Source organism: Passer domesticus, chromosome Z, assembly GCF_036417665.1.
Source record: "Passer domesticus isolate bPasDom1 chromosome Z, bPasDom1.hap1, whole genome shotgun sequence".
Lineage (NCBI taxonomy): Eukaryota > Metazoa > Chordata > Aves > Passeriformes > Passeridae > Passer > Passer domesticus.
The window spans coordinates 32,271,695-32,284,474 of record NC_087512.1 but is presented as its reverse complement, the minus strand read 5'-3'; the positions used below and the strand labels follow the sequence as shown (position 1 = coordinate 32,284,474).

The 12,780-nt window shown below is 36.4% G+C and overlaps 1 protein-coding gene across 18 annotated transcripts in view; it reads left to right on the top strand.

The window, feature by feature from the left end:
- Positions 1–12,780, top strand: part of MPDZ (multiple PDZ domain crumbs cell polarity complex component) — a 93,938-nt gene that overhangs the window by 15,717 nt on the left and 65,441 nt on the right. For 16 of the 18 annotated variants that reach the window (XM_064405347.1, XM_064405333.1, XM_064405339.1 and 13 more), the window contains 6 exons: positions 1,378–1,599; positions 2,590–2,729; positions 4,551–4,764; positions 6,690–6,818; positions 8,319–8,522; positions 11,223–11,337. In XM_064405347.1, coding sequence (XP_064261417.1) covers positions 1,378–1,599; positions 2,590–2,729; positions 4,551–4,764; positions 6,690–6,818; positions 8,319–8,522; positions 11,223–11,337 — 1,024 coding nt within the window. The remainder of the gene's footprint in view (positions 1–1,377; positions 1,600–2,589; positions 2,730–4,550; positions 4,765–6,689; positions 6,819–8,318; positions 8,523–11,222; positions 11,338–12,780) is intronic. The other 2 variants (XM_064405338.1, XM_064405341.1) reach the window with 2 other exon arrangements.

Here is a 12,780-nt window from a genome sequence, read left to right as displayed (position 1 = left end):
GTGCACATTTTAGGTGTTCCAATTTATTTGAAACATAACCCAAATGATTCCTCACAAGTATGGATAAAGAACATATCACTGGGATATAAAAATTACTGAGTTCCAAACATCCATCTTCTTTACAGTTTTAGGTCAGAGCAGGCTTAGAAATGCTGTTGAGGACTTTTCTTTCTAATGCTGTCTTGTGGTATTTTTTTCTTTAACTGGAGGGCCTTCCCAGCCACATAAGTTGTTCAACAAATTATGTTTGTTTTATTGAATTTTCCTAAAACACTCAGATGGGATGGAATTGTATTATAGAGAACAATATTGACCTTTTAATAACTGGACTCTTGGAGCACTGATATGATAAACCCAATAGATGTAACATGCTTGAACAATTGAGACTGATGCAAGTAGACATTTTAGAATATATCTACTTTTGAAATTTTTATTGATACTTGAAGTAAAAAATACAACTTTAAGGAAGGGGAACCTTAGGTTTTTGTATTGTGATGCAGAATGCTAGAAAGTATGCATTGTAAAACTATGAAAAGTATTTGAAGTTGCAATGTAATAGTTAGTGTGCCAGGCAAGTAGGAAGCAAATTTATCTGGAGTAAAGCAGTATCGATTGACAGTCAGTGGCAAGTGGGACAAAAGACAAACGAGGATTTCTGCCTCACCAGAGCTTTATATCACCAGCAGGTTGATTGGTTGGCACTGATCAGCTTGAACAGTGGTGATTTACTATGGCTGTAAAACAGATTTTTTTCTCCTGTTCTGAGGAAAGTGGATTCTGAAGTCTGTGTAAATGTATGATTGTGACTTTCAGATCAGCCTGGTGATTTTAAACTTGTTCACTAATCTTGTGTTTAATCCTAGCTCATGCAGATAGTAGCATTACTAGCTGTAGTACATAGTGATGCAGAAACCCTGACAGGTGAAATTTGTCCTCTGTGTAGCTGTGAGATTTACTTTTTTTTGTCAATATGTGCATATTTTTCTTTTAAATTGTAAAATAACTGATAACACTTTTTTCCCCCTTTTTTCTGTTTATAATTGATGTTGTAGGAAAAATTTGTTCTTGTTTACCTCTAGCATGGTGATGGAGTACTTCAAGATGCTATAGTGATGGGAACAAATGAATTTTAGACAGAGTATGGAAAATAATTTTAGGTTGTTCTAATAAATTTCTTTTGTGTTTTATGCTTGTAGTGTGCAACTTTACATTGGTTATAAACATTGAAGGTAGTTTTTCTTCTTAAAATGTCTGTTTAAAATTGTAAATTGGAATTTCAAGTACTTCTAGTGATCAGTTGGCTTATGATAATGTTCTCAGCTAAGGAAAAGATTTCTCCTGTGTCTATAAATGCGTGTTGCCTTCAATCTTTTACAGGTAAATATTACACCTTCCATACATTCCAGTGGTGAATTCCCTCATCTTCTCCATCATGGTGTGAACGTGGGGTCCTTGCCACTTAATGAGTCATATTTGTTGGCTCAGCAGAATGGCAACCCAGCTAATGTGTTAGAAACATCAATGAGATCGATTACTCCTCAGATTAATGGGAAATTCTCTAGTGAAGACTTTGAGCAGCTGATCAGAAACATGTCCCAGGTAACCCTATCATATAATAACCACAAAATATGGATTACTGATTATATGAAGATTGAGATACATGTATATTTATTTAAAGGCAATTGAGTTACTGCACAAACCACAATACCACTTATGTATAAAATAAAATTAACCTTTTAGTTTAAGAAACAATTAGTAAATGAGAAAGCAGTTGAAAAACTAGCCCTGACATAGTCACACATGTGCTACTGTCCTTAGCTGACCAGTGTGTGTATTACAGATCAGCATGCCATTATTTTTTTCATGCTCATTGTGGAGCTGCTGCTCTATGCATGAGGGAGATACTTTGTCAGAGCATGCTCTTGTATAAATAATTAACGAAATCTAGTTCTGTGATTTTCTTGGAAATAAAATGCACCTTGCTATGCATTGTTTTCTAATCCTGCTACTTTCCTGTAGTAGGCAGAAGCAGTGCACGAGTTCCTTCAATGGCTGGAGCTGGGAAAGCCCAGGCATATATTCTAGGATTAATCTATTTTATCTGTAATAGAGCAGGATAGAAGGAGTCTAGTAATGTTCAGGAGAGCCTTTTTGCCTAGTCCAAGTTTTTTTCATCTTTCTGAAATTAATCTTCTTTTTCTGGTTTTGCTTGAAAGTTGTCCTGTACTTGCTGAAATAGATATATATATATATATATTTATATATACTATTCAATCACTACTAAACCAAAACTCGGTATATTTATATTTTTTCCCTGATTTATTCTTCTAGGCTATAATAATATTTATTGCTCAAATATTTTCTGTATGATAGCAATAAATTTGTAATGAACAACTATGTTTCAGTTATTAACTTGCATAGTCTTGCCCAGATGTAGTTGTCATTAATTAATGACAACTTATTTGTTTTAAACATTAATTTCCAAGTTTATTTGCCATGTTTATTATTGCTGCTTTTCAACATTTTTAACCTTTGTTTATTTTTAACCTTTTAACATTTGTACCCTTTTTTTTAACTTCTGCTGAACAGGGTCGTCTTGTTGAGACAATTGACCTTATTAAACCTCTAAGTGGTGGTCTGGGCTTCAGTGTTGTGGGACTCAAGAGTGAAAACAGGGGAGAACTAGGAATATTTGTACAAGAAATCCAGGAGGGAAGTGTGGCACATAGGTAATATTACTACTGAATATTTTACTGTACCAAGTGTGTATGTGACACTTCAGTTCAGTTGTGTTACTGCTATTATATTTATGTGGTACAAGGACATGTTTACATGTTTCTCTCTTCATATTCTGAGCATCATCGCAGATGTAAAATTACTTGCCACAATTTATGTGATGTTGGAACAGGCATCACATGAACTGTTCCTAATTTATAGAAATTACTAATTAAATTTCCCTGGGATTTTTAAATAGGGAAAAAGAGGAAGCTACTGTTCTGTGTCATGCCTTTTGAAGTTGAAATATGTATTTTGCCATCATTGAATGCACTGAAGAACAATTTGGTGCAAAGCAGTCACCTGTATCTGGCAGCGTTATTTGTTAGGTAGAGTTACATTAAGCAAGTGTGAAACCCAGATATGACGACAAGCAAGTCTTGACCTAAAGTCAGGGATATTCAGAGATATTCAGCTGATATTACAGAAGCTCAGCAATGATAATGGTTTGCTAAAATTATACTTTAGACTTGAACTCAGATTCCACAGCTAATGTTGAGAGGAGTGCCGAGGGAGTGCACCAACTCAAAGGTAAATGGCAGCAGCACTGGTTCACTGCAGACTAGTAAGGTGTGTCACTGTCCAAGCTGCTTTGTGGTGTACTCTGTATGTTGTGTGGAGAGGCTGAGTCATATTGGTTCTGTTTCTTACTGTGCTTTAGGGAGATATTTTTGGATTATTTGTGATCTGTGTACTCACTGTAAGTCTAATGAGAACATGGTCAAGAGAGACAAGAACATGGTATACAGACTTAATTGTAGTTAATCAGGTACAAAATGTGGCTTGCTTTGTATCTCTACAATATTTCTTCAACTCCCCAATTTCCACTTTCTCTTTTTGTTTGCTTTTTTTGGTTTAGGTGAGGGTTTGTTTTTTTTTTTTTTTGTTTGGGTTTTTTTGTTGGGTTTTTTTTTCCTAATTTTTTGTTTTGTTTTGGGTTTTTTTGTTTTTTTTTTTCTGTTTATTTTTTTCTTGTGAGCTGAAGCTAATTTTTTTTTTTTTCTACCTTGATGCTCTACCTGTATTTCTTGAGTGCGGGTGCTCACAAAGGCTGTTGTAATAGAGATTCTTGTTTTCCTGGCTGACCTTTGTTATCAAGGCACTGCCACTTTGGGATGCAAAGAAGCGGTGGAGGAAAGAGAGTGTAATTCAGCTGTGTAGGCTTCATGCACTTCCTTTGGAGTATATCTGAGGAAGGACTCAGTGTGTAATTTTACAGTGATGCTCTTTGTCAGAAAGTGAAGAGATTTTTTTAATTTGTTCAGGGCTTTTGTTTGGTTTCTTTCTTTGTCCTTCTTTTTTTCCCCTTCCTTGTTTTTCAGTGAAACAAAATTTGTTTCTGTAACACACTGATGAAAGTGTGTTCCACTCCATGGTTTGATGAATATTCAGAATGGGTGCACTGAACTAAGTGGAGTACTTGGCCTGTAAAGCAAGAGGCTCAAAGTCAAGGATAAACATAAGTTCCCAGGCTGTGGTTGGGAGCAACTGAGATTAATACGCTTAGTCTCGCATGGAGGTTCAGGGAGAAGAAAGCTGGCTAGGGGGTAGTCACCAGGGGAAAGTAGCAGTGGGATTAGCTTCAAAGGGAGCCATCACCAGGGTGCCATATCAGCTCCTTTCAGCAAAACTGCAGGGGGGAATTAAAAAAGTGGGGAGAATGGAGACCCGGTTATTAAAAATCCTGCAAAGCTGTCAAAATATTGCAATTTCTGTGGCAATGCTTCCTTGATTTTTCTTATTTATTTTGTCATCTGTTTACACCGATGTGACAGAGATGGAAAGCTGAAGGAAGCAGATCAAATCCTTGCTATTAATGGACAAGCCCTTGATCAGACAATTACACATCAACAGGCTATCAGCATTTTGCAGAAAGCAAAAGATAATGTCCAGCTAGTTGTGGCTAGAGGCACTTTTCCTCAGCTCATCAGTCCTGCAGTTTCCCGGTCTCCATCTGCTGCTAGCACAGTTTCAGCCCATTCCAACCCGGTGAGTATAGCCCAAACATCTGTGTATTCAGTTCTGGATCTGCATGTACTTACTGCATATAATCTTTTGAGTAATTTTTTGTAACTTGTATGTACATTCCTTCACAGTTCTTGAGGTTTTTCTTTTTATCTTTGTTATACCTTTTCCCTTCAAAGACCAGAAAATATTCTGGCTTTCTGGGGGAAAAAAATCTTCATTTTGGATGTATTCCTTGCTCCTATCTGCCAAATGAGCTGTATCCTCCATTGCAAATACAGCATGTTTACCTTTCTTGATGAAGCTTTATTCTGAGGTTGCACTAAATAGGATATTTTTTTTCTTTGCATTCTGCTTGAGCAAACAATTTTTTGAGGCTTTATAATCTCATCTGCACCACCAGCTGGGATGGGTGCTTTTGTGTTTGTTTCTCTGTTTGTAAGCAGGGGAGCTCCAATGAAATTACAAGGTGCACTTAAGGGCTCCCCAAAAAGCAGCTCTGCTACAATTAATTTATTATGAAAGGTTTTGCACATCTAGGTGTAGACCACACAGTTCAGAAACATGGTGATATTAATCATACTTTCTCTTTTACCTTGCTCATGTAATGGATTGTCCTGAGATTAAACAGCCTATATTCAGTTCCTGTAGATTTTACTGTTCAGTCTTCTGTGGCCCTTCTTTAAGGGAGTCAGTTACCAGAAGTATGGAAAGCAATGGTCTGGAAAAAAGAACTGTTTTTTAATTGTTAGTATAAAACTTTTAGTGAAGGAATGTCAGAAATATTCTTTGTGTCTGTGTGCAGGAGGGCGGATGACTCACCTAACGTTTCCTGCCAGCACATAGGGGAAGCTTGCTCTTTTCCAGTATTGCCGTGACAAAATTGTTCTCCATGTGATTGCCTCTGTATTCACTGAAGAGCTTCCCTTGCATGAAAAGATGTTAATTACAAACATTCCATAGCTGCTTCTGTTTAGCATGCCTTTCCCAATTTTCATGATCTCTTTGCTTTCAAATGCAACATACTAGGAGCCATTCTTTTCCCTTCAGGCTTTATTATACTAGCTTTATGTTAACACCGGATTTCCAAACAGGTACCACGTAGCTCTGAGTTTGCAATACCTTGACTATTCAAAAGAAAAGCCGATTTTAAGATTATACCTAGCGAACCGCCAGCTGTAGTTTTAAATTTTAGATGAGTTTACTGTGAGAGTTCTTGTTCAGGAGAAAGAATAGCATGAGCTATTCCCTTCAAGAAGTGCCCCATGTGACTGAGCTAGGATTTGTCTTTCTTTCTGAGCAGTTTTGTTCCTTTCAGAACATAGTCTGCCATCAGAATGACTTCATTCTCAGGCTGTTGCCATCAGACAACCGAGAAGAATTCATTGCATGGGGTATTTCTGTTACTACCCGCCTCACAATATTTGGTTCTGCTTTCAGCCTTAGAAATGACGAATTGCAATTTTGCTTTCTCCTGTGCTTTGTTGTAATGGCTGATGTGAGCATGCCTGAAGAACAAACCTGACGATTTTAGTTTCCAGTCCTGTGTGGCTTTCTAGAAGCAGTATTTACTGACTGCAAAGAGGCATGAAGGTGGGCAGCCCTAGGCTCCTGTCTGTATTCATTCAATAAGTTCTTGGAGGGTCTGACCCATTGTTCAGCTCTGGTTTGTATTAGAGAAGTTCCACCTGTTATAGAATTAGTAATTTACTGATTAAATATTATGTAATATCACACCTAATAGTAATTGTTAAAAAGGTATTGTATGTAAATCTTCCTCTAACTTTCCATTATTAAAAAGATACTCAAGAAATAAGAGAAAATAACCTGCAAATTCCTATACGCATATTAATAGTTTGACTCGTTAATCTTAAAGGCCTTTTTACAGCTGAACAATTCTATGATGCTATGTTTTTAATCATTTGCAAACTTGTATTTATTCCTTTTAGGTTCACTGGCAGCATGTGGAGACCATAGAGTTGGTCAATGATGGCTCAGGTCTGGGATTTGGGATAGTGGGAGGAAAGTCAACTGGTGTGATTGTTAAAACCATCCTCCCGGGAGGGGTGGCTGATCAGGTAAATTCAACCTACCTCTCTGTTACTGTTCAGTAAGGTGTGAAGTTAGTCTTTACTTTTATGATCAGACCAAATAGTGGTAGCTTTTATCCAAATAAATGTAAAAAAAAGAAACAGTAATTACTGAAATTTATCCTCTGTAAAGATGTCTTTAGTGCAGGAGTCTCTGCATTTGAACATTAAAGATGAATTAGGTTCTAAATTACATTTTCAAATCTAGTAACATTATATATGTTGTGTGCATTTAGAGTCTTAATTCTTTCACAAGTATACTGGTTGTAATCAGGGGTGATGGGGATTCCAAAGATTGACTTGCTGTGCACTAACAGCTAAGAGCATCTGCTTTTCTCTGCTGAGCTTACTGAAGTTTGGAGCAGGTATGTGGCTTCATGTCTCTGCTTCAAGACACAGGCTCTGCTCTTGCCTCAAGGCTCATGTGAATTGAATTTGGTTATCACAGCTCATTTCAGTCTTGTTCATTGGACAGGTATGTAGGGCTGCATTAATGATGATCGAGGACTGCCTAGGCACAGAGACTGGTCAGTCTTCCAACAATAGCAGTAGTGGCCTAATAATAGGGCCTGGAGATGCATGGACAGCATTTGCTGCTGCCACCTTTCCCCTGAGCAGGTGTAGCAGCACGTTGCTACAGTGACAATCTGTCCAGGGAGGCCACAGTGAAACAGAAGACGCAAGTCTCTTTGTTGTTTAGCACGGGAGTCCATTTTATTTCCCCCCATACCCCGTGCTGGGGGAGGGGGAAGGAGGTGGAGGCCCATGAGCCTAAGCAGAGCCCAGAGAACCGAGAGCAGAGAGAGAGAGAGGACCCAGGGGCTGGGGTTTTATCAGGTGTCCCATGGGAGGAGTCTTAATATCAGATTACAGCCTCAGAACAGGAAAGCTCTACAAACAGGTAGATAGGTTCCTTTTACAAACTTGTCTCTGTAACACTCATTGTATGGCCTAAATTCATATGAAGCTTTTTTTATTAATTAAAGGTTAATCAGTAAGAGACTGAACCAGTGTAAAGCAATTTAGATAGCTGGATCACAGGAAGAGAGAAATGAATTTTATTTTGAAGTCGTGATTAATCCTGTTACTAAAAAACTACTAGTAGTAGTATCAGTGCAAACCTGAATATGTGTTTGTATGCTGTTGTTTGGACGTATGCTTGAAAATGAAACCCAAAGCTCTGCAATTTACATGCAATTGTTAAATGCCAGTAGGAGTAACTATAGCAAAGCACATTTTTTTTTCTCTGTGCTTGGGTGATGTCTTGAAAAAGGACCTCCTGGATGATATCTCTGGGGAAATTCCTAATAAAATCTGTGTGCCATTAGGCAACCTTCTTTTCTTCTCCATGTTATCAGGATACTGACTTGGCATCCAAAAAAGTCACCTGATTCATATGTCTTAGAAGTGACTAAAGCTATGTGCTATTTTTCTAATTGTATGGTACTTGGGAGAAATGGCATTTTTTCATCATTGTTTTTCCTTCAGCATGGACGATTGTGTAGTGGAGATCACATCTTGAAAATTGGTGATACGGACCTAGCTGGAATGAGCAGTGAGCAGGTGGCACAAGTTCTAAGGCAGTGTGGAAATAGAGTGAAACTGGTAATTGCAAGAGGTCCTGTTGAGGAACCACTTCTACCAGCAGTTCCTCCAGGTACACCAGTACCCACCTCTACACCAGAGAAACAGGTAAGCAACAGTGAACATATGTAACCTATTGCAAACTTCCTTTCTTTTTAACTGCTGTTTGAATGTCTTTTGTGTTTATGTTCTCAAAAGCTAGGATTTTCTTTTCAATAGTGCAGTTCTGGGAGAATTTAAATGTAATGAGTCCACAGAGCAAGGAACTGTATTCTTGAAGACTTTCAGGATTAAGTTTTAGGACTTCAATCAATATGATCTGAGTTGCTTGTAGGGTATGTTATTACATTGGGACAACTGAACCAGCAGTCTTTTCTTCAGGACTGAGCTAGTTGAGTCTTTAGCATTTCTCTGTCTGCCTGCCCTTTTTCTGTATAATTTCATCTGTTCATCAGACAGAACTTTTCTCCTTCTCCCTGTGCCAAGCGGTTAATACACAGATGCTAATACATTCCTACATCACCTGTCACCACTCATTTGGTAGATGTTTTCTAAAAAAAGTAAGCCAGCTGCTACCCTTATTCCCCTGCTGATGATTGTACTTTGTATCTTTACTCCTCTACAACTTGTCAGCCACTTAAAAATGCTGTAAATATTATCATGACTTATCAGCTCAAAACCTCTACAAAATAGGTAATTTGCATGTTTGTAACAAAGTCTGGTTTCATGAGATTCAGAAACAGTACTGTTTTGCCACATATGGCTATGACCAGATACATTTAAATGTGAATATATGAAATATAAGTAAATTAATGAGAGAAGAAAAGGTTTGTTGTTTTTGAGCCTACCCTTGGATAGAATTTTTTGTTTTACTTTTTCCTGTTGTTTTTCTAGACATTTTCTTCAGTTCCAATGTAGATTTGAGTCAAGTCACTCAAGAGTGACTTGCAAGAGAATGTCACACAAGAGTGACTTGCAATTTATGCATGGATGTTATGTAACAATTTAAATGGTGTTACCATAATTTTCTCTGTCCATTGTAGTGATATCTGTAAACAATTAAATTAATTAATTTTTTTAATTTAATTTTTAATTTTTAAATTTAATTTTCATTTCAAAAATTAACATATATTCATCCCCTTTTCTGTGGCTATAAGACAAAGAAAGTTAATTTTAACATGGAGATTGCTGAGCATCGAAGACAGGAGACAATGTGGTACTTTTGTGTCTTTCAGCACTCAGAAATGTAAAACCTTTCTGCATTTTAGATAAAGAGATTAATATTTAGCACTAGTATTACTTGTCTGAAATGCATCTCTCAAAATAAAAGCTGAATTTGAGAATTAATCTGAGTATTATTTCTGCAGTACTTGCCTTTTTGAGGTTATATGATGTAATGTTAGAAGATGTATCTGCAGCTGCAGAATATATGCAATTTCTAGTACTGACAAAATAGCTTAAGGAAGCAAAGGGGCACAATTTGAGGTTTTTGCCACCTTCCCATTTTCCATACTTTTCAAAACCTCTTCCTGCTACTTCTTTCCTGGCAGGAAGCAGGCTATTTCTAAACTGCTCCTGCCTACACAGTCACATTCTTGGAAGGAGCACCTCTGTTAGCAGTCATGCAAAACTCATTGATTTGGGTCTGGAGTGAAGATGGTGATTCAAAGAGCTTGATTTTTAGTTTCTTCCTGGCTTTGCAAAATGGGCACTTCTTGTCATGTTACCTGCAGATGTCTATCTCATGTAAATTCAGGAGGCTATAAGAATTTGATTTTTTTTTTTTAGTGGCATTACCTGTAGCCAAAATAATCCTGTATTTTCAATGAGAGGGATGATTAATACATTAGCAATTTATTTTTCTTGTGTTCAATTTTGTTTCTCATGGAGTTGCTTGGATAAAGTGCTCAAGTCAGATTCTCTTGGGAAGTAGGATAATAGCTCTCCTGAAATCTTTTTTGGTACATACTTACCTAGTCAAAATCTGTCTGGTTGCCATATTGGCACTTAAAAAAATATTAGCTGCTATTTGGCATGCAGAAAAAGGCAGAATAAAAACTTTTAATACAAAGCCCCATTGTTAAAATAGGATTTTAATACATATTGCACTTTCATTAAAAATAAGTAATTAAATAGCCCCAAAATCCATTGTTATTGAAATTCAGAGAGTTATAGCAGGTATTAATGAAGATTGTAATTATTTAATTAGCTGGAAATATAATTGCTATGTGCTAAAATGCTAAAATGAAATTTTTAAGCCTTTCAAAAGCAAGAAATATTATTGCCTGACTAGTGGTAGCTTTTAGCAGATTTTAAATTTGCAAGTTTTAAAAAGACACCTATAGTTGATGAACAAATTTAGACAAATAGAATAGAAAATACAGTTTGGGTTTTTTTTTTTCTTCTTTTTAATAACACAGGAGTCTAAAGCTATTTTTGAGGAGGTCCGAGAAAGTCAGCAAGCTACATATTCATATACATATATATGTAACTTACTGTACAAGAAATTAATTGTTTAATTTGTATAAATTTTACCAATCATTTAATCCATTAAATAATAATTTGATAGGTTAAAAGTAATACCCCAGAGCAGTGGGGTGAAGGAGGACGTGACCTGTCCTGTATTGCTTTACCGCGAGGAATGTTACCTACCTCTTGCTTGTCTGATGAACAGCAAATAAGAACAGAAGGAAATTTCATACTTCCTTTTTTGTGTTTTTGTCTAATTTTATGTGTTACTGACATTAAAGAATGTGGTGAATCTTTAAAGAAAAAGAGCTTCCTTTCTAATCTCCCTTTTCTTTTTAGGACAATGCTTCTGTTGATAGCTGTGAAGAGGGGGAGAAATTCAATGTTGAACTGACTAAAAATAACCAGGGCTTAGGAATAACTATTGCTGGTTACATTGGAGACAAGACATCAGGTAATTGTTGATTCTTGCACTTTATTATGCAGTCTATTACATACCATGGTACATGTTGCATCAAAGACTTCATTTTCATATAACTTCTCTTAAATTAACCCTTAACCATCTAAAATCTATTTGAAATTCAAAAAGGAAGAAGAATGATTTTCATTTTGTAAAAAGGATGTTGAGCATAAAAGCAATTGATATTACTAAGAAATCCCACCTCAGTTTTTTTAAATTGCTTTTTATCTTCACTTTTGGCTAAACTTGTACTTATGTGTTTTTGAAAAACAATGGTAAAATAGTTTGAGCCCTTTCTGTTAGAAGTAGCCTTCTTACAAGGCAACACAGTAGCATTCTGACTAGTTTTAAGAGATTGCTATTAATTTTAAACAATGTTCATAATGCTGCTAGCACATCACAAATTCATTACTGACTTCTGGATGTAATAAACGTTTCTTCACCTGTGGGCTGTGGCAGACAATAAATAAGTTTATTTAAATAAATAAATGCAGAAATTTTTATGGACAGTTGCTTATTTTTACTTTGTAATTTCCACTACATTTTTCACAAAAATAATCCAGAACTGTCTTAAGGCTTCCTTAGAGGAAATTTGGCAAATTCGGTAATGCTAGGAAGGGATGTCTTTTGAACATGTCATAAAGCTTCTCAAAGAGCTGTTGCTTTGACTTGTATCCACTTGTATATTGTTGGAAAAATGCATGGATAGGTACATTCCATATTTTTGGCAGTTTCTAGCTATAATTTTTTGAATCAGAGAAAACTGGACTTCCACAGGATCAGACAGTCAGTGTTCATGCAAGTCCACTCTTTAGCAGCTTACAGCTGAATTTCAAAAGACAAATTAAGATGTAGAACATGCATAGATCTGAGAGCGTATTTTGACTGATTTAGTGTTTGGGTGTCATTGGTTTTCAGTTTGAAGTTACTGTGCTGCATGTAGCTATGTTAGAGAATATTTGTGTCTCAGGAACTAGTTAGGTAACTCAATTTTGTGGCATAACAGTTATGGAACAACTCAGAGTCAGCAATAAAACTACTGACAGCAAATAACATTTCTGAATTTTTTGTAAATGACAAATAACTTATCATGTTATCTTACAGCTGTTACAGGATATAAGAATGCTTAGAAGTTAGGAGGATCAGCCATGTAATTATGCACAAAACCTGGACAAACAACTTCTTAAAACCCACCCCAACCTCCCATCCCCCAAAAAAAATACCAAAACCTGACAGAAAAAGAGAGACTTGTCAATGAAGTGACCTGAATATATACGTAATCTTACTTTTTCTAAGCTGAGTTGAGTCATTAACCCTCCTTCCCTATAACTTTTGTCATATTGAGGGCCAGTAAAAGTTAGCTTGAGGCCTGAAGAGGGTGTGACAACTTTTAAAATACATTTTGTAGTGTATTATGTTCACATGAAGCATATTCAG